Genomic DNA, 22,910 nt, shown 5'->3' on the forward strand with positions numbered 1-22,910 from the left:
TTACTGTTTTTATACTTTTAGTGCTTTTATTTTGAAAAATGCAATCTGATTGCATCCAATATGAGAATCGAAATTTTACTATTTTTGAGCAATCACGATTGCTTATTGTTCTCACTTGACAGTCCTTGATGTTCCGGTTCCTTTTTCAGCTTGGACCAGGCCTGCAGCGCCACCGGCGGCGGCGCGGCTGGTCCTGAGCACTGTCCCCCGGAATCCACTTTTGCTGGGCGGTGGCGTCCATGTCCTACACACGCATGCTCATATACAGTCGCCTACGCGCGCACCGCCTTTACACACATACACACACCTACGTGCACACATGTAAGCCTACACACACACGCACACGACTATATACACGTAAGCACCCAAGAGGAGGGACATGCTTGGGTGGGGAAGCCATTTCTAGAAACAATAACTCTAACCAGTAGAGTCTTGTCACAACTCGCGATTGCAAAAAACATAATTTGAATTCAAAGTTTTGGAATTCAAGTTAGAGTTAACTTTTTCAACCTAACTTCGCTTCATATGGAGGCAAATAAATGAAGTCTATTAAAACCATCATTTCAAGATTTTAAAACGAAATTCTGTTTTTGTTTATCAGTCAAAAACTTAAATGCTGAATAAATGGTTAAATTTTAGTTTTGCTGCAACTGTGTTTATAGATATTAATGATCGGTTTATCATAGGTTTCTAAAATGCGATTCTAAAACAATTTTTTAAAAAATAATTCTTTTATGAGCCGTTTTTATATTTTTGGAGTGTCACTTTGAGAATTGCGATCTCTTTGTATCCGCTTTGAAAACCGAATTTTTCAAATTGTTGATGTTTAGTACGCTTTTTTAAGAGGTAAACAAATAAATTTTCCTTTTATTTTTATGGAAATCACGAAATTTAGAAGTTTTAAACAAAATTCCGAGTTTTAAGAGTTTCAAGAGTTAAATGCTCAACCAGTACTTGAATTTTATTTTTTGTTTCAATTATTTAATGGAAATTAATATTATTAACGGGAAAAGGAAAAAATATCACACAAAGGAAAAAATATCACCACTTTGAAATTTCGTTTTACTTCCCCCCCCCCCCCCATGCAAAATTATTTGATTTTTCACGAAATGAATTGATTTTTTCACAAATAAAATGGACCCTGTGAAAAATCCTGGACAGACCCCTGTTCAATAGCCAAAGCATGTTTGCAAATGTCAGGTGCCCACCAAGAATAAAGGGATGGGTGGTCATCAGATTGCACCATCGAAACTTTTAGGGGGAAGTAATTTGAGAAAGCTTTTTGTCTCAATTTTTGGGGTGGGGGGAGGTCTCGTTCTTGAGAGGGGAGTGCTTCAAAGAATTTAGGGAAGTGCGCCATCGTCTTTGGGAGGGGGTTCCTGCCATATTTCAAAATTCGTTATTTAAAAAAAAAACTCGTTATTGTTTTTTTAATTGAAACCACGTTCGAAATTTTGCAGATAGATTATGGAGTTCTAAAAGCTTGTCGCAGACAGCTACAAAACTTTTTGCCACTGGGGTTACCGCCAGTGTTGCCAGATTTAAGAACAGTAAATATGGGACAGGCTTCTGAGAGTGAAAAGGGGAGGGGGGTAATATAGGGCAATTACTGGTTCTGGTGCATTTTTAAGGGGTGATAAACAATCATGTTTCAATAGTTTTTGAAAGATTCCTCTCAGTACACTTTTGGAGAAACTCTAACTCAAAGAATAAATCAAGCAATAGAACGAAGTTCAGTATACAGATCGACGTTGATAGGAAAGCTAATTAGTTTAGACAAATTTTTCATTTTACTTTATTTTTTTACCTTAAAATACTGTCTCGTATTATAAAATATTGTTATTAGCTAGAATACGGGACCTAAGCAGTCCCGTATGGAAGTTCCCCGGGACGTGGGACAATTTTTCAAAATACGGGACTCCCTTGAAATCCGGGACGTCTGGCAACCCTGGTTACCGACCTTAATGGTGCAATCTCGGACAAAACTGCAATCTCTGGATGTGGTAACTGGACATTTGGTACAGTGCATGAATTTCTGCCTTAACCCTGGCATATAGGTGGTAACTTTCTTCTTAATACTTGTGCTTCTAATTTATAATATGGAGTTGGCTGAATAGCTTGGTATTATATGGGAAAATTTAAGGCATGTAATTCAAGCTTTTGTTCTGAAAAGGGTTCGTGAATTAGTGAAGTGTTTTCTTATAATATAATGCATCAATGCATGTGAAAAGAAAGTTCAAAAAAAAACATTTAGCATAGTAACAAATTCTTTTATTTGATGTTTTTGTACAATGGCGTTTTTAAGGTTTGTCACTCAGTTTTTCAAATTGAATATTTTAGTTTAAGTTTTATTGTAGAACCTTTGGAATAACAGGCATCGACCAGTAGCACTTGTTTAGAGGTTTCTCTTCACCTTTAAAATTTCTAATTAGATTGTAGAAATGAGTTCTGATTTTAAGATTTTATTTTATCTTTTTCTTTGGATCAAATTAAAAATCTGAGTATTAAAGGTAGTAATTGAAAATACTACTGTGCAGAACAAACAAAAAGAATTTTGAAAAAATAAAATAAAAGGGATTATAAGTTGAATTATTATTTTAGATTGTATTTATCATTAAACTAAATTAAAGTTTTTCTTTTAGGGTGCAACTTGCCGTCTGTGTCAGCAATATTGTTAAGTTTGATTTTCCTGGCAAATGGACGGAAATTGTTGATAAAATTTCAGTATATCTTTCCATGAATGATTCAACTGTTTGCATGGGTGCATTATTATGCCTGTATCACCTTGTAAAGAATTTCGAGTAAGTATTTCATTGTGTTTTTTTTATAAAGTTTGATGAAGTTTCCCTTTTTCCTTCCCCTTTGTCACAAAGAGTCATACTTGAACATACCTCTCCTTTTGTTACATGTCATACTATATATGTTGCAGGGGTCTCCAATCTTTTTTACTCAAGGGCCACACTAAATTTTTGAAGTAGAGGCGTGCCAGCAATCCACCAATATTGGTTCAAATGATTTTGTGAGTGTTCGTCCCCCCCCCCCCTACACCCACATTTTTTTTTTTTTTTTCTTTTCTTTTTTAGATAAGCGCCTAGTATCACGGGCGCAGCCAGCATTCACGTTAAAGAAGGGGAAACCAGGGTTCAACAAGATGGCGGGTTTTAGCTGCCTCCTTCCTCATGTCAAAAGATAGATATCAAAAGTTTCCTTAAAGGTTTTACACTGTCTTTGAATCAGAAGAGGGACGGAGGTAGGCGGATCAGATGATACCTCTCGGGGAAAATTTTCCTAATTGAAGTCTTAGAAACGTAGTTTCAGTTGATCATTGCAGGTGTTAGAAATGGTCAGAAAACAGGTTTCACAGTCGATCTAAATAAACATTTTCAAAATTCACATCAAATTGAGCTTCTCCCGAGTGGGGCCCTAGGTTGGAGAACTACTATATTTAATAACTAGCAAAAATACCCGCCGTTGCCTGGGTCAGTAATAATTATTAGAAAAAATCGTTACTTGCTTTTGTTTTCTGTTTTAAGTGAAAGAATTTAAAACACATCTTTTTGACGTGATTAAAAATAGAGTTTCCTCCTTACCCATAAAACTAAAATAGCAATAAGTATAAAGAACAAAGTAGTATTGATTTAGAAATGAAAGCACTATATTTAAGCATATACAAATTTAAAAAACATGAAATTAATCTTCTCATGTTTAAAAAGATTAATCTGTTAAAAAAAAAAATTAACATGGAGTCTAAAACCTTCTCTGTATGGCTAATGAATTACGAAGTGATTAAAAAAAAGTAGCTGCGCTCGTAATCCCCTTATACTTGCTTTAGTTATTTCGGGAAATTTCAATCATTGTGGCTCTTGGTGCGATTTTACCGAATTTGCGAAAGTCGTTTCGAGGTACCTTCGATGATGCTCCCCCATTCTTTCCTTACTTTGTAAAACGATATGATATTAATTTTCGTTACAGAGATATCGTAGCCAGATGCTGAGACATTTTTGGTCACCATAAAATGGCGCTAAACAGTTTCATCCGAAATGTTACCAAAATAAGTAATAAAATTTGGTGATTGTTTGAAATTGTGCAAAAAGGAAAATTAATGGAAGTTTTTATGCTGTTTATGGACTTGCCTAATTTAGTTGCTGGATTATTCAACACAGTAAAAAAAGTCTTTTGAAAATTCTTTGATTGGCGATATTTTGTTTACATGGTGAAAGCTAAGAAACATTATGACGTAGTCTTCGGCTTCAAAAACCAGCAACGTTGAAAAAACTGCCATCAGCTACGGAAATCTTTCTGCAAAAATTTTGGCGATCTGCTGGTTGTTTGTATAATGAGTAAATGTTCAATCAGCATAAATAATAATAAAAACCATTAATTACATTAAAGTTCCGTTTAAATGGAAAATCATCAGCCAAATCATGTATTATTTGCCAATCTTGTGCAAAAATCTTACTTCAAGATTTGACTTGAGAAAAGCCTTGAACAATCACGAAAAGCAAAGAAAGTCAACAATACAACAATTGTCGCTATCGACAGGGAGTTGAGATGATACACTAAATACTGTATTGAGTTGAGGAAAGCCTTCGAACATGGATCTAAAAAGCTCATACTCGTTTTTTATTCTACTTAGAAATTTCGAACAGGTGCCATCTTCAGCAGAAAAATCAGAGCTTTCGATGGACATATAATGTAAATATGTGCAAGTATTTTTTCATCCCAATATTAGAGAATTTATACAAAAATTGTGTTTTATTGCCCCCCCTAAGGGGGTTTTGCCCCCCATAACGGGACGAAAACTACCCTATGTGTTATTCTGATGCATAAGCTATATTATTGTAAAGTTTCATCAAAATCCGTTCAGTAGTTTTTGCGTGAAAGAGTAACAAACATCCATACATCCATCCATACAGACAAACTTTCGCATATATAATATTAGTAAGACTAGCGGTATCTGCGCGGCTTTGCCCGTAGTTGAAAATTTAAAGGTCATTCGGTTCGCCTGTATATTTACAAATAATGGATGACGAATTTCTCGCCAATTGGCTATGTTCATTCGCTCTCACATTCCACATCATGATAATTTTGTAATTTACTCGTCCATCTTATGATAATTTTGCTCCGGAAAATGTTCTTAAAATTGAAACAGAAAAAGAACAAAATCGAATTTTTGAAAAATTGCTTTCAGGTGCACATCCCCATGCTACAAACTAACTTTGTGCCAAATTTCATAAAAATCGGCCGAACCGTCTAGGCGCTATGCGCGTCACAGAGATCCGGACTGAAGACATTCAGCTTTATTATTAGTAAAGAAAAGATCACATCATTATTTTAATAAAAAATGAAGTTTCCCTTCCCTTTGTCACAAAGCTTCATACTTCAACATGTCTCTTCCCTTGTTACGTGTCATACTAGGTTGCATAAATTATAAGCATATTGTTATAAAAATGCTTTTATTTCAGCTAAAATGTGATGTCACATTTCTAGTTGCCCCTTGTAGCAATTTCATAAACCTATGGGTTCATTTCAGCATTAGTGATATTTTTCTTCTATTTCTTTGCTGCTCCAATAATAATTCATGGTGAGGGCATCAAGAGGCTCTTTTTAATTTTCACCTTAAAGGAACTAGAGGGAAACAAAATCGCTTATTTTGTAGTTTCTGGTGGAAAAGTATTTAAAAATTGTTTTAAGTAGTATTATCTTATTTTAACTGATTAAATATTTTCTCACATAATTATTTTTTCAAGTGCAATATTTGAAAATAATTTTGCAAACTTATATTGCAATCATTTTTATGATTGTATAAGTGGCAATAATGAAGGGTAAATAGTACAATAACAGAAAATAAAGAGTAATCAAGTAACAGATTTAGTTCTTTTTTTATTATTACTATGTGGTGAGAGTTTTCTTTTGCACGTGTACAAATGTCAAATCCATTATATTATGTCAATTACAAGAATTCTTTGTTTTAAATTTTAAGGACACATTTTAAATAATATTACTCTTTAATATACATTCAGTTTTACGCACTTTCTAAACTATTTGTTTTGTTTTTGATCTGTACACTTTCATATTACATGTTATAGTAATATTTGTAGAAAATTACATTTATTTATTGTTAATAACTGCATTCATCCTACTTTTTTGTTGAGTTTATTCATAAAAAAAGTTTTTTTTTTTTCCGACCATCATCAGCAATATTTGGCAGATTATAAAAACTTGACTACATATATTCCCAGAACTCTTCCTAACCCATTGTAATCATTCACAATAGGTACAAGAAACCCGAAGAGCGGCGACCTTTAAATGAAGCGATGAACATGCTTTTACCTATGATCTATCAGCGCTGCGTGCAGTTGATGCCTGATGCTTCAGATGTATCTGTTCTATTACAAAAGCAGATATTAAAGATCTTTTTTGCATTAGTCCAATATTTTCTCCCTCTGGATTTAATCTCAAGGGAAGTTTTCGCCCAGTGGATGGAAGTGTTTCGTACAATTGTTGGAAGACCTGTACCTGAAGTAAGTTTAAACAAAACTTTTGTTGTCTAATATTCAGTCAATGTAGACAGATTTTATTGCATGATCTCTGTTTTAAACATTCCATAAGGACGTGTTTGAGCTGTGGTTTGAATGAGAAAGAGTTTAAATGTATATTTTAACATATTTCGTTTAATATTATAAATTTCCTCATGAAAACTAGATAGTTTTAGTTCATTCGAAATGTTATAACCTACAACTTGATCAGCAGCATTTGATTCTTTTTTTTATAGCAATCAACTCAATACGATGAAGAGGAACAAGCAGATTTGTCTTGGTGGAAATGCAAAAAATGGGCATTGCATATACTAACTAGAGTGTTTGAAAGGTAAGTAGAGTTAAAACATTTCTTGGGTGTTTTAAGTTCATTGCGTATTAGCACCCATCAAATATTTTGGCTGCAAAGTACAGGATGGCCACAGACCTGGAAAACCTGGAACAATCAGGGATTTTGAGATTTTTCGCAAAAATAAGGGATTACGAACGGATCGAGAAAAACCTGAATGAAAGTGGTTTTAAACATTGTGAGCAATTGTTCCTATTAAACATTGCCCAGAACTTGATGAATCAGTAAACTCTAATTTAGTTTGTAAATTTTTAGTAGTGATAATGTCTTCATTGATTTATCCATTATATTTTCAGGTATGGAAGTCCCGGCAATGTTACAAAAGAATATAAAGATTTTGCTGAATATTATCTCAAAGCATTCACTGCAGGAATTCTAGAAGTTTTGCTTAAGTTGTTGGATCAGTATAGGCAAAAAGTGTTCATTTCACCTAGAGTATTGCAGCTCGGATTAAACTACGTCAATGAAGCGTAAGTTTTCCCCACTTCTTGTTTTGATATATTTTTTCTTTTTTAATGAAGAATTCTTTTATTATGTCCAAAACAATAAGTTAATGAAATTAAATTATTTAGGTCTTTGTTAAGCATCATCTACATTATACACATGGTAAAATGTTTTTTTTAAAAATTGGCATTGCATTTGCCTCACAAATGAAAAAAGTTCTGGATTCCAGTTGTTGAAAAATGTGTTTATATAAAGTTATTATTTTTAATAGTCAGTTGTAACTAAGGTAATTTTATTTTGTATGATTTTAATTACTTTTCTTAAATTTCTGATAAACTAGTGATGGGTGCAAAAATGTGTAAAAGTGCAAAAAAATCTAAAAAATTGAAACATTTGTGTAGCCAGAGAGCCAGGTAGCAGAAACTTTCTTGCTAGTCTGAGACAATACTTTTGACAGTTGAAAATAATCTGCAGCATTATTTTTAGTTTTATTTTCAGTTTTCAAAAAATACACAAGTCCTTTGTAAGAGTCAAGACGCAGAAATTTTCCAACTAGTCACTGGCCACCACTCTCGTATGTTTTAAAGCATAAAAAGCAGGAGAGGGACAGTTTTCACTACTTTCATAAAAGCAAATAGAACTCTGCACACTATGAAAAACAATTATTCGATACATATTTATTTAAATATGGAAAATTTGAGTTAAATTAGATTTTTGAATTTTTGCTTTCAAAAAATGAATAGATGAATTAGTAAATGAGAAGTTGACAGGAAACTGCATTTTAGATGAATGCTTTGGTTTTTAGCAAAGCTTCCAAAGCAATGAGGGTCAAATACAATTGTGCAGATAATTCATTTTTCATGAAAATAACTTTTTAAAAAGAACATGATTTTTTGTACTTTTTATGTTATCTTCAATAGTTTGAATTGAGATATACATCCAATTCTGTTTTTGGAAATTTGGGTAGGTAATAGTCTCGTCTGAACATGGCGTCTATGCGGAAAATTCATGATCATGAATAGATTTTTGAATTTGTTACATTAAAGTAGTGTAATAAATTCAAAATCCTTAAAAAAATAAAATTTAGATGAAACAGTCAGTTTTTAGCACATTATCCTCTAAAGCAATGAAGATATGATGATATTCTAAAGATAAAATTTTGCATTTTTCAAAACAACTAAGAATTATTCGGAAAAAATGATACATTTTGCATAATTTTCAACAGTTTACATTGCAATAAATTGTTGAAAATTATGCATCAGCAACATCCAATTCCGTATATGAAAACGTAGGCACTTAAAGAGTTGCAAACCAACATCTTGGGAATGAGGAAACATAGCGACTACATCAAAAATTAAGATATAAATCTCTGGATTTGTTGCAAAAAAATAATTTAAAGTTAAAAATCCTCATGAGAAAACATTTTAGTTCTAAGTTTTTAGCGCTTTTGCATCCAAAGCAATGAGGATAAGGTGAAATTTTTCACATAAAATTTTTCTTTTCTCCAGAAAATTATTTTTTTAAAAATGCAGTTTTGCTCCACATTTTAAGTTGTTTTCATTAGTTTGCAGTTAAATAATACATACAATTCTGCTTTGATCTTGAGAATGACCAAATATGGCGACTAAGTTTCTAGCTGAAATATCCATCGCCTTTTCGGTCAAAAAACTCTCCAACCGATCTTTGCCAAGTTGTGTGTCCTTTATTTTTTCTTTTATTTATAAAGTTTTTCTTTCTTTTTTGTTCTTTGATAAAATTATCTGCAGGCCGCTGAAAAATCTGCGACTTGCGTCTCGCAGTTTCTGCATCTGGGCAAGAGAATTTATTGGAAATTTTATAATGATTGCTTGAAATATACCAAATTTAGCTCTTCACATTTTGTTAAATAGTTAACATTTATGTAGAAACAAAGGAAAGGTGGGTTAAAAAACATTTCTCTAATATTTGTATGGTAACAGGCCAAAATAGAAAACATTTTATTGATTTTGTGTCTTTTGTTAAACTTAAATGCATTTAAAATCCTTAATTTATCTACATATATTATAATTATGAGTTTAAAATAAGAAAAGAAATGAAATAAACCATTTTAAAAGACAAAAGCAAATATAACATATGGCTAATTTGGTTTACATTCATCTGCAGTTCTAACAGTGGCGCAGCCACGGGAGGGGTTTTAGGGGTAAAACCCCTCCCAGAGCTTGGAACACATTCATTTCCTCCGTACAAATCAAGGGAAAAAAACAGTATTTCAACTTTTCCAAGAGTGTCAGATTCAAAAGCAGATCTAACTACTTTAAATGATCGGGAAGCAGATTCCCTATTATGATTAAAACATACAAATAATATTTCATGATAAGCACATCTATGGGTATAAGAGAGCTAAAATGGAGCTCATTAAAGAGCAACATGGTATGGTCAATCAACTTCACACTATCACTTTCAGCACTGAACAAATCCTTTTTAGGGGTTCTTTCCAATTTCTCATTGTGTGTTGTTAAAAAAATGTTGTTGTTGTGTAATCAAAGTTATTAGTTAGCATTTGACATTCAAAAAAAAAATTGTATCTGAAGACGGAAGTGGAGATTTTAAATGATCTCTCCAAAAAACCCGTAAAAAAATGAAGTTAAGATTAAAGTAAAACTAATTTTAAATATACTGTGTGCTTTTTCCTGCTTTCTTCATTTTAAAGTTATAGTGATATTAATACATAAAATATTAATTATTTTTTAGCAAGAGTTATAAATGAATAACTTCTAATTCAAAAAAAATCTTTGATTAAATATATGGAATAATTTTGCATCATAAATGAATGAAAGAAAGCAAGAATTTTCAATTTTGAAAACCCCTCAGAGAAAAATTTTCTAGCTGCGCTACTGAGTTCTACTTTACATAAACAGTTATAAATGTTATATCCTGCAGTATGAAAATGCGGAATGCCTCATGTTACTTCAGAGGAATTTATCATTACTAACTTTGATTACAATATGTAATTTAATTAGTTAATTTTTATGCAATTTTTAATATTTCATCTTTGAAAACTTCTGAATTTCAAATACTTTTAGGTTTTATGTCTAAGTGTTCCCTTGGCGCATTATTTATCATTTTTAAATGTTTGTGAAATGATGATGTCCTTTAATTGACTTACCATTCATTCATTTGCAATTGATATTCCAGGGGTTTTCTTTTTCATTTTTTTCTTACTTTAATAAGGTAGTAATAGTGCGGTAATTAAATGTGTCTTAAGATTTTTAATTAATAAAAAGCTACAAAATTAAGGCCTACAATTATACAAAGTATTTTCTTTTACATTAACATTACTTTCAATGTGATAGTTTTAATAAGCAGTAATTTCCGTCTTCACTTGTCATTGCTTTGAAAAAATTTGTTCAACAAATTCTCTCAAATATTTTTATTTGTTTACTATTCGGCTGCCAAATGTTAAAGTATTCGGTTTCCCTGCCGAATTTGCGGAATGCTAACCGAAAATTCTGTGCATCTCCATACTTGCCAACTCTACTGTTTTTAACAGGAGACTCCCTTTTTTTACTTCCATCTCCCGATTTCCAGTTTTTTACTATTTTCTCTTGTTTTTGCAGTTTTTTCAATCAATCATCAAAAGTTTCACTTTCTTCTCGATAGATGGTGCCCTTTTCTAGTCCTCCACCAATAGCAGAGTAGAAAAAATTTTCCAATAAATAACTCAATTTAGTAAAAATTGATTTTTTGCAGCTTTCTACATTGCTTGTTCAATGAAACACCTGCTTTGCCGGAAATTGCAGCCTATTTCAATCCCTTAGCATCTTAAATGTATTTCAATTATTTTGAAAGTTTGAAGTTATTTTAACATGTGCTACCCTATACCTACTTATTTTATTTTCATAAAATATTGATTTTTTATTTATTTGGGATATTAGTAATTAAATTTTTGTTGCGACTTTTTTTTTTGGTATAGACTATGGAATGTACGAAACTTAAGGCAAATTCACTCATTATTTAGTTTTAACTTTGCAGTAGTCTTTATTTTTCTTACTTGCATCTGCGAAAAATCCCCATTTCACTTTAACTTGGTATTCATATTATTTAAAAGCATAATTTAATAATTTTTGTGTGAAATATGTCGCTGGTGAATCACTTATATACCTCTAGTAAAATCTCCTGTTTTTTTTTTCTTCCAAAGTTGGTAATCATGCATTTCTATTGTAGTCTATATTGTTTTCATGAACCCTTGTTTATAATATGGATTAAAAAAGTTCTAAACATCAATTTTTTTTTTAATCTGAAGTCTGCAGTAGCTAGGGGTCTGTTCACATGATGTGATTGCCCTGCATTACAACCATCGATGGTAAGAACTAATGCACGTAAATGGGATACCGACCAATCCACAAGATGTCTTGTACGCTGATGCTGCATTCAGTTCAACCAATCAATGTGTTTTATTAAAATGCTAGTGAGATAAATACATGTTTTAAAATAATGATGTCTATGTGTTATATTAATTTGGTTATAGTTCTTTTTTTTTTCTGTTAAAGTTATTTTATTTCTCTTTTGTAGAGTTACTCATGCATTTTCTTGGAAATTGTTGAAGCCCCATATGCTGGTGAGTTTAAATTTGTCTTACGAAACTGAGTTTCTCCAATTGTTTGCTTAATATGTAAAATGAAATTTGTATTTCAGTTAATTATTCAAGATGTTGTTTTTCCTTTAATGTGTTGTAATGATCATGATGAAGAACTTTGGAATACTGATCCTCATGAGTACATTAGGTCCAAGTTTGGTATGTATCCATTCAAAAATTAACTTCTCTTTGCATTTAAAAAAAATATTTGTATGCTGATAAACTTATTCTTTCTTCTTTCTTTTATCACTGTTTAGGGATAAATAACATAATTGCAATTCTTTTTGATATAAATTATTAAGGATTACCACACACAATCATTAGATAGCGAATATTTATATGAAACACAAAGGAACATTTATTTTGACTCTTTTTCCCTCTATGCTATATGTAGTAACAGTACAAACTGTTCTAGATTCCCCCCCCCCCCCCCAAAAAAAAAAATGTTGGGCAATTTACTAACCTACACAATTATGCTGGTTTTTGTAACTATCTATTAAATCCAGAATAGTATCAGTACAGATAGTGGCTGTTTAAGGTTAAGGGGGTATAATAAATTGCTGAAAAGGTTATGTAGGCAAATAAATTCACTTGAAAATCACAGTTAACAGGCAAATTTATCATTTGAGACAGCTAGAAACTAAGGGATGTAAGTGGATTTTTTAAAGTTTTTGAGTAAAACTTGTTTGACATTCACATCCTAGACATGCAGATCCTAGGTTGAATTTTTTTCTAAATCATGCAACACCCCAGGGCTGATCCTAGCAGGTGTGCAGAGTGTGCGCCGCACAAGGGCAGCCAAAGCAGGGGGGCGGCCGCAGGCCGCATCATATAGTTCTTATAATCAAGCAAAATTCCTCAAGATATTCTCACAAGATAACTTATAATAAGTAGAATAAATATGCTGATTTTTAAATGTTCAATTGTCAAAATATATGTCAATTTCCCGACAGCATAGCATAGTTTAAGAAAAATAGAATGTTAGGGAACATTGTGTTAGTTCATTGTCCATTAATATCTACTCTTAACACACATGTTTCGTTTGGTTGCAAAGTTTGTGACAGAACCGGTAATCAGGCACGGATACAGGGGAGGGGAAAGGCCCCCTTCTGAAGCATGAAATGGTGGCGTCTAAAAGGAGCACCGAGGGCGGCCACTAATGTTTACCAAAAGCTTTTATAGACCTAAACAATGAAGACATATTTTATTTATTTAAAAAAAATCTATACTGATTAGATACTCTCGCAAAAGCCTTTCAAACAACAAACTATGTAATAAACTCTGTTTAACAATCGTGGATGCGTGGAGAGAAAGTGGAAAATTGCGACTCCCTTGAGTAACATATATGAATGACAAACTAAAAGTTGTACTTTTCCCCCTTTACGACAGTTTTTCTGATTAAAATCTTGAATAAACTTCCCGGTTTCAGATGTGGTAGAAGGACAGGACCCTTGCCCCGGGAAGCAAATTTAAATGTAGCTCCAAAACGAAGATCCAAAAAGATGCCATGACCTCCTTGACGAAACTAAAGAAGGCTTAAAATTGCGTTTCTAGGACTTTACTTTCGGAAAACTTCGCTGGTTGAACCATCGATCTTAAGGACCCAATTAAGTCTCTGATTCACCTTTTCCACAATAACTTAATCAAACGTAGCCTAAAAAGATTGGCTCCAAAATCCAAAACGTGTTTCCAGACGACAGCACTTCCTACTATCAAACGTCATATAAAATTGCTTTGGCATTTTTCGAAATCTTTGTAGTGGAGGACCCCGAAATCCATTCGCGAACATTACTACAAAAGACAGTCTCAATTAGCGTCTTTAGAGAAGCCCCTAATTCCACCCCCTCTCACTTAACGTATTGAAAAACAAACTAAAATTGCGTTTTTCAAACATCAGTTTCAAGAACTTTTGGGGAAAGATCCCAGATCCCCCTTTTCTCTAACGCAATCACTATACCAGAAAATTTCATTTTTAGACTGTGGAGCCACAGCTTCCTGCCAAAACTAGCCTGAAATTGACTTCAGTTTCAAAAACACAGTTCGTGAGGGCACACTGAACCCCCGCCCGCTCTTAGTCCCATCGTTATCAAACAATGCTTAAAATACGATTTTGGGACTTATATTTCTAAAGAATTCCGGAGGAGAACTGCCAGGCTTATGTAACTTTTTACGGCGCTAGGGCATATCCATTAATCGTTGAGGTGAGGTGGACAAAAGTCTATAGTTATATTTTTCAGATATTAATGTTGAAAAGCATCCGAAAGATCCGTAGAAGCTTCCCAATTTTGTTAACATCACCAAAGATAATATAAAATTGCGATTTTAGAAATATCCGCTTAAGAGCTCCAAAATCCTTTCTTCCCAAAAATAGCCTATAATGGATTTCAGTTTCGAAAAATATTTTGGTTCGGAATATTTTTACGTTTCCCCTATTGTTTTCAACTCTAGCCAAAAACGGGTTTTTGAAAAAATAGTGCCGAGAAATTACCGGAGGATAGCCGCCAGATCCCGTACCGTCATCAAAGACGGCCTAAATTTGCGAATCTTTCGATGGAAGACGATTGAATCTCCCTCCCTCTTGCAACGTCAACAAAGGTAACCCAAAATTGCAGGTTCAAAATTTCAGTTGCAGAGATTTTTCGGGAAGAACGCCGATCCTTCCTAAGCTACGGTCTTAAAAAAATAGTTTCAAATTGATTTCAATTTTGAAAGAATTTTAGGAAAGAACTGCAACATTACTTTCACCTAAAATCTCGAAAAAGTTCCTAAAATTGCTATATTTGACGTCAATTTCGAAAATTTCTCCGCGCACCTTGAATATACTTGACTCTTTTGTCCTTGCAACCAAACACAACTAAAGATTAACTAAAAATATTTTTCTTACGCCGATTTCGATAATTTTCTTGGAGCAATCCTCCTCCCCTGAACCCCTGACACCTCCCCCCACGCTTCCCCTTCCTCCGTCCCTTTTCTGATGTCACCGAAGAAAGACTATAAAATGCGAAAAGTAACAACGTATAAAAAGCACAAATTCGCAGATGGTAATCTGCCGAATTTGTGATTTTTATACGTTGTTACTTTTTGTTTCTTTACAACAGCACAAAGGTATTTATTTATCTTACTATAAAATGCGTTTTTACGACTAGTAAATTTTGGTATCTATTACTTTCTTCAAAGATATAAATTGTACCTAAGGAGTTTCTTACTATAAAAATTTCTTCCTTTTTATAAGATCATTCTTCTGCCCCCCCCCCTTTTTTTTTAAATTCGAACTTGGCATAGAAATTTAAAGAAAGATTTATATAGACGTTAAAGATTAGTCCAATTATGCGAATTGCTCTTGAGGGGCGGCACATTAGGTCTTTGCACACGGGCGGCCGACACCCTAGGATCGGCCCTGCAACACCCTCAAGAGCTACTAGTACCATCTCTTGCCCTAAAACTGAGGAAAGGTTCTCCCATCACTTTTTAGTTTTTAAGTTTTGGCAATTACACTCCTTTGTTTCTCACTGTCTCATATAGACATGAAATTTAGAATGGGGGAATTTTCCCTCAAGTCTTGTAAAAGACAAAACAGTCTCATTAATCACTGATGTGAACATGCAAAGGATATCTAGAAAAAAAGTTTCAACTGAAATTTTTAAGTGATTCATATTGGAAGAATAATAATTTGATAGAGAAACAAAAAAGGGGGGGGGGGGTAATTTTGAAATGGAACATAAAGAAATCTAATGCTGGGATTTGAACAAAAGTAAAATGTTTCAAACTTGTACATTTGAAGTAGTGGAAAGCAAAGGGATGTAAGTGGGCATTTTCAAGCTTTGTGTTATACGCCTTCAAAGTTGCGGTTCACGGTAGGCTTCCCTTGAAAGTTTTTTAAATCATGCTATATAACATCTACAAGGGGTTCTAGTACTATCTCTTGTCTCAAAACAGAGGAGAGATTCCTATACCATTTGTACTGGTTATCTCCAAATTTTTAATTTTGTCACTTACATCCTTTGCTTCTTACTGCCTCAATTATTGTTTCCAGTATCCTCAAACATTGACTTTATGGGTATGAAGACAAATCCACACATACACCTTTGTTGATATAGTGTTACGTAAATCTTTTAACAGATGTCTTTGAAGATTTTGTATCGCCTGTAACTGCTGCACAGACTCTTCTTCATTCTGTTGCGAAGAAAAGAAAGGAAATGTTGCAAAAAGCAATGGAATTTGTTATGACAGTTTTGACTAATCCTTCTTCGACTGCTCGTCAAATTGATGGTGCATTGCACATGGTTGGAACTGTTGCTGATGTTCTGTTAAAGGTATCATTTATGAACTTTTGCCTTCTTCATGTTTAACTTATTTTGAAAATATTCATATTTTGATCAGGTTTCGTGCTCAACTATCCATAACCTGGGTCCAGGGACCCATTAATGAAATAGATTTGGGTCCTTTGGTGGAAAAAATGAGTCCCTTAAATTTTAAACAGAAAACGTATTAATGAATAATATAAAAATATTTATACTTGGAGGGGAGAAGGTATGAAATAAAATAAATTGGTTAATTTTGCCTAGTATTTTGTGATTATCATTGCAAAATTATTTTCAAATACACTAATTTACTTTAAAAATCGATTTTTCCATAAAATAAAAAACAAGTGCCGTTAATTTAAGTGCCTCTAACAACTTTGTTTTCCTGGAAATTTTTCTTAGTGAAAAAAGCGAACAACCCTCCCCCCTCATTATTATCAGCATTTACATAATAATAAAAAAAATCCCAAGCAGATGAACCGAACGCAAAAATCGCAATCGCAAAAATAAAACATTATATGATCGAAAATTGCTCATTTGCAACCTTAAATCGGTATATGTGACTTTATTTTGACTCTCTTAAAATATCTGTTTTGGTTTTTGTGCTATTTTTAAAATAGCGCCATTTTTAAAATGGAGCAATCGATTAATACCAGACTTTTGCAAGTCCAAATAAAAAAAGCCCATCAGAAAGAGATGAGTTACTAGAAAAAGAACAAGGTTAAAGTGCTTTTGTATAAAATTCAAGTATTCATAAGCAATTTAACAAGAAAAGTGTGAAGTTCAGAACTTTGTATTAAGCGCGATCGGAAAAATGTTCGCCTTTTTTTTTCTCCCTTCTTTTATTGTGGATTCAAAATAATGATTTTCAAAAGTAATTCTGGTTACATGAATGCAAAATAGCTATATTTTTACTGTACAGTTGTCTTGTATTAGTACTGAAGATTGCATTGAAACCACTCTTACTTTTAGTCTTCATTGCTGTTTTCAGGAATTTCCTCAAGATAAAAGTTGAGGGAGAGCTTATTCTTAGAATACAGTACAATGGGCAGGGTTCGTACGGGTCATGGAAATCCTGGAAAGTCATGGAAAAAAAATAAGTGAATTTCAGACCTGGAAAAGTCATGGAAAATTGAAATTTCCATTAAAAGTCATGGAAATTTATTTCAAGTCATGGAAAAATGTCCTGGACAGAGATAAAATAACATTAACTAATAGAGCATTACAAATATTGAGTCTGAGTGATAGCACAAAAGAGTTATTTAAAGTGGAAAATTGAACGATCCCAAAATCAAATCTGAATTTTTAAAAATCTTTGTATTCACTTCTGTTGCAGCCGCTTGCCTTTTTAGCCTACTTTCCCAATAAAAGTCAGAAAAAGAAGAAAAAAGCATGAAAGAAGACTTAATGCATCTAAAAAATATCGCAAAAAACAAAAAAAAAAGTCAAAAATAAATAAATATTGAAAAATTAAAAATTGGAAAGTAGGGTATTGAGATGGGGAAAAATGTCTGTCTGTCCCCCCTAATAACTTTTGAATGAATAGTCCGATTCGAACAAACTTTTTTTGTTCGAAAGATCTCGGCGAGGACACCTCATTCCCATATTCACTTTTTGATTTGAACTATTTTTTGTTCAAATTTTGAACAGTTCAAAAAAACTTAACATTAGCGCCAACGGGGAAATTCAAGGCAATTCCGAACTGTGAGGCGAATTTGCTTCAAACAAACTTTGTAGGAAAAAGCTTTTGATGAAAAACTTGTATACAAAATATCTTTTTGATTTGAACAATTTTTCGTTCAATTTTGAACAGTTCAAATCCCTTAACATTAGCGCCTACGGGGAAACTGAAAGTCAATGTAGATTCCGTACTTGAAGGCGGATTTACTTAAAACAAATTTTGTTGGAAATAGCTCTTGACGCCAAACTCCAGACTTCGACTCCGAGAATTTAGGGGCACTTGACTCCGACTCCTGTTCCCGATACTTAATCGGACTCCGACTTCGACTTCGTAACTTTGGCAAAAATTTATACACGGAGGACAAATGACTGACTCCGATTCTCAGATATTCGACTCAGACTCCTTTACCCCAAAATGAAATTGACTCCGACTCCGCAGCTATGGTTTTGACTGTGAAATAATTATTGTTGATATGACTTGTTTTTATTTTTACGCTAAAGTTTTAATTTAGGTATTTAGTTTTCGGCGAATAAACTCGAAGTCATTTATGTTTCTACATAAAGATATGCGCAGACGTTTTTTTTTTTTTTTTTTTTGACAATCAAAGTTATTTTTTTAAGTTGACATTTTATCGTTTTTATTTATTTTGGTAAGTGCTTTAATTCATTTAAAAAATTGCTTTTGGCAACAGGGGAAAAAGAAACGATTTTTTTTTCGATATGATGTATTTATTTTAATAAGCTTATTAATTTAATTATAATTTTTTCGTTTTGAAAGCTGTTAAAGATTTTTTTAATGGAAAAAAGTGTATTAGCTGCTTTATATAAAAGTTGCTGCTATTTTTTTTTACGCTTCTAATTTTTTTAGATGAGTGAGGAATATATTTTATTCTTAAAAATCAGCTTAAAGTATTTTAAAAACATGTTTGAAAAAATTTGCGATTTTAGCTATTTTTGAGAATATTGATCAGGTACTAGAAAGTAGCATGGGTATACGGGAAAGTAGGCTCGTCTAGTTCTAGACAGAACTTCTTGTTTTGGGATGTGATTTTATTGCTTGGACAACTCTTATTTTGAATTTACTGTTATTTTCAACACTTCTTATGTTTTATATTATGTAGTAGCAAACTTGCACGTTCTTGGTTTTGTCACGCCCACTCAAAAAAGCAATTCAATTGCATCCGAGTTCGATTCCAGCTCTCGTAAGAACTTCGTTATTAAATTTATCAGAGTTTATCTTAATTTGTTGAAGGTTTTATAAAGTAAAGATCTTTAATCCAGGGTTGGCAAGTTTCTGCCGAAGCGGTTAAAACCACTGGTAGAAACCGGTTAAAACCGGCATGGCAAAAACCACTTTCTGCCACATTTGTGGCAGAAACTGGCAAAAACTCACAAAATGACAAAAAAATAATTACTGACATACAATAGAAAATGCATGGAAAAACATAATTAGTTGTAAACCCCAAAGCATACTTTAATTACAATATCTTCTCAGTTAAAGCTTAAATGTGACATTGTCTTAACTCTGCTGTTGGCTCTTAGAAAAGGTGTTTTCTATAATCTAAACAGTTTCTCAATTTAACGTGCACAAATAAGAAATTTTAGAATAGTCTTGCTACAGAAGAGCTAGGAGGCAATGCACCAAGGAACAAGCAATGTTTGTGAAACTTTCATCTAGTGCATATTTTTCTAAACTGGTCTACCATGCAGTAACTATAAAAATGGTACAAATTTGACTGGAAAAATAAATTTCGAGAAATAGGGTCAATTTATTTTGCAAAGCTATGACATAAGTGCAAAATATCGTACAATAATATTGGCAAGTAAAATTCGGGCACTTTCTTCTTGAAGCACACGATAATTTCAATCACAAGCAATTTAGATGAAGCTTACATAAGCATTCAAATTACAATCAGTAATGCCTGTTTAATTCTGTATGTCACTCCTCTTTCCTGAGCACCCGAATTATTTCTCGTCCTTTCTAATATTAATCCAAATTTTTCGGGCATCTGCAATTGAAAAGTTCCCTTTCTGAACTAAATTAAGGGCACTAGCATAGGATTTTATTTTTTTAAATGATGAAATAAAGTTTAATTTCTTAGTTGACTTAAACAAATATCATTTAATAATTACTTTAGTTATTAAAGACGCTTTTAAGTTTTTGCCGGTTTTTACCAGTTTCTGCCACTGGCACGGCAAAAACTAGTTTCTGCCGGCAGAAAGCCAACCCTGCTTTAGAATACAGAAAAAGGGAAATACTAATACTGTAAAGTAGTACTACAGTAGTGCCCAACATACGGCCCACAAAACTAATCCATGGACCCACTGCTACGTTCAATGGCAAGAATCGAACATGTTCTGGAATTTCTGAATCTATTAATTTATATGCATTTAAAAATGTGAAAATAAGTAAACAAAGCAAGTACTTTTGAATCAGAAGATTGATTCATTACTGAATGGTTTCTTCAAAAAATATCTGGTTTAGAAACATAAATAACTAAACTATGGGGCTTTACTTTAAAGAACCAAAATACTGTCAAGTTATGTGGATGATTAAATGCGCTGTTGACACTGAAAGGCAACCTTTTTCTGTTGACACTGAAAGGCAACTTTTGAAGCAAATTTATGGAAACTTAATGATGACTCAGTCAACCTTTGTCTCATTCATTATCATTCTGCTTGTTTATGAAAAAAAAATGGACATTTAAGCATCATAATTTTAGTTTCTTACTTAAATTTAAATGATGAAGGCAAATAAGAATAGTTTAGTTTTTTTTAAGTGTACACTTATATTTTTTCCATTACGATTAAGTGCTTTAATGAGGCTGTGGCATTCCTATGGGCGTTTTGCTAAAGCTCATTTCCAAAAATTAGCAAGTTTGAGATTAAGTAGTGTTATTCTCTTCGTAAACAAGGTCATGAAAATTTTTATTGAAGTCTTGGAAAAGTCATGGAATTTTTTCATCCAAATAGAGTACGAACCCTGAATGGGCTATTTATGAACTTGCTCCCTGAGCTCTGCCCAGGAGGTAGGTCACTGTAAGCTCAAGTCTTATCACAGAAATTCCATTGACTGGTCAACAATAGGGGTGTGATTGAATAGCTGATAAAGAGATGGGGTCTTTTTAATTCCTTTCTGTTGATTCTCCTGGTCATTGTAGCTTAAAAGCATTTATTAAATAGATCTTTAGCATTGTCCCCAATTTTTTTTTCTGGTTCTCATCTTTTGGGTTTCTGTGTCTCTGGGACCCGATTTTTCCTTGTGTCCCTTTCACCCGATTTTGCGTAAAAAAACCCGCTGTAGCACGTAAACGCGAACCCTGCTTATAGAACACTAATAAAAACAAACTATTAAATTTATGTTGATTCAGTGTTTTTATGATGCTGAAAACTAATAATTGGTTTTGTCTTTTGGTTTTAGGAGTGCAATGTATTTGATTTTTTTTTTTGAGAGGTTCTTGTATAATTTTTATTGCACTAACCGAAGCCTGTGTGGTTCTTTTGAGATTGACACCCTACATTTGTGGATTGTTCATCTTTACTCTCAAACAACAAGAATTAACTCTAAAACACACATCCATTGGACAGGAATCATTTTGAACACAGCACTCCTCTCCAAAAATGCATCTTTGTCCTAGAATGAACTCTTTTCAGAATTTGCAATCCTAAAAATCAACCTTTCTCAGCAAAATTACATGATGATAGCAAATTTTGAGCATAGATCATTCCCTATGTTATACTTAAATAATATATGTAACCAATTATTAGTAAAATTCATAAATTTAAGTGGACCGTGTGCTTGCAAAAATTCCATCAACAAAACAATATTTTCATATACAGATGATCAAATTATGATTAGTCTTAGCTGACCTAGTCCTAGCGGATCCTAGTCAATTAATCAGTGTTCAGTGATTATCAATAACGCCATCTTCCGTTAAGCTGTTCCGAGTGTTAAATATTTTAAATTGGATAACTTATAGAAATAGTTAGCAAACGTATTCTCCACAGCTTCGTGAATTAAAATTTGGCTTATTCAAAAATAAATTACTTGTGTTCTTCATTCAGTTAGAGTAAACCAATCCACCATTTCTATGTATTACGTAACTTTTATCTAATTATTTACACAACTTTTATTTTAAAAAATACATTACACTTAAAATGTAGCCCTATATCATTTGAAGTCTACCTTTTAAATATGCTGAATGAGTAGGAACTCTGTTATTGTGATGATACTAATGCAAAGAAAAATTGCTGCATTTTTTTTTTTTTTTTCAAAGAGAACCCCACAGTCATTGCATTATTTAGACGAAAATAAATGCAGAAGAGTTGATGAAGAAACTTATTGTATTGACTATAGAAAAAGCCCAGACCCGGTTTGCAAAAGCGTAGTCAAAATTAAATGTATTTATTCCATTTGTTTGCTGACTGAAAAGTCAATTTTTTTTTCTCTCTCTCTCTCTCTTCTGAACAGTATTTGATGTACTTCATAGGTTGTAAGCAATATATGAAATTCAGATTACATAAAATTGTTGATTAAAAGTACTAGGCTCATCAATATCTTTTATTTTTCCAGAGGAAATTGTACAAAGAGCAAATGGAGAATATACTTGTAGCATATGTCTATCCACATTTTAGAAGTGAACATGGCTTTATGAGGGCTCGTGTAAGTCAAAATATTGCTGTTTTTTCTGTAAATATAAGATATTATGTTAAAATAAGTGATAGTGTATATATATATATATATATATATATATATATATATATAATATATATATATATGTAAAGTGATTTGCTTCTAAAATGTTTTTTTAAACCTAAGTTTTATTTTTATTTTATTCAAACTGCACATTTCTAGAGCATATTTGCTAGAGTTGTGTTAACTTTTCGCTAAGACTTTATAAAACTGCTATAAGTTCATCCACTGTTTGTATACCCACATTTGCAGTAGTCTTGGGCAGCTGTATTCTGCCCCTACCCCCTTA

General features: G+C 32.7%; 1 protein-coding gene across 1 annotated transcript in view; it reads left to right on the top strand.

Moving 5' to 3' along the window:
• Positions 1–22,910, top strand: part of LOC129222839 (importin-7-like) — a 58,956-nt gene that overhangs the window by 3,698 nt on the left and 32,348 nt on the right. The window contains exons 3-10 of the mRNA XM_054857390.1: positions 2,643–2,801; positions 6,278–6,524; positions 6,776–6,870; positions 7,185–7,358; positions 11,884–11,929; positions 12,007–12,106; positions 16,067–16,260; positions 22,502–22,591. Coding sequence (XP_054713365.1) covers positions 2,643–2,801; positions 6,278–6,524; positions 6,776–6,870; positions 7,185–7,358; positions 11,884–11,929; positions 12,007–12,106; positions 16,067–16,260; positions 22,502–22,591 — 1,105 coding nt within the window. The remainder of the gene's footprint in view (positions 1–2,642; positions 2,802–6,277; positions 6,525–6,775; positions 6,871–7,184; positions 7,359–11,883; positions 11,930–12,006; positions 12,107–16,066; positions 16,261–22,501; positions 22,592–22,910) is intronic.

This window comes from Uloborus diversus, chromosome 5, assembly GCF_026930045.1.
Source record: "Uloborus diversus isolate 005 chromosome 5, Udiv.v.3.1, whole genome shotgun sequence".
In the NCBI taxonomy this organism is placed as follows: Eukaryota; Metazoa; Arthropoda; class Arachnida; order Araneae; family Uloboridae; genus Uloborus; species Uloborus diversus.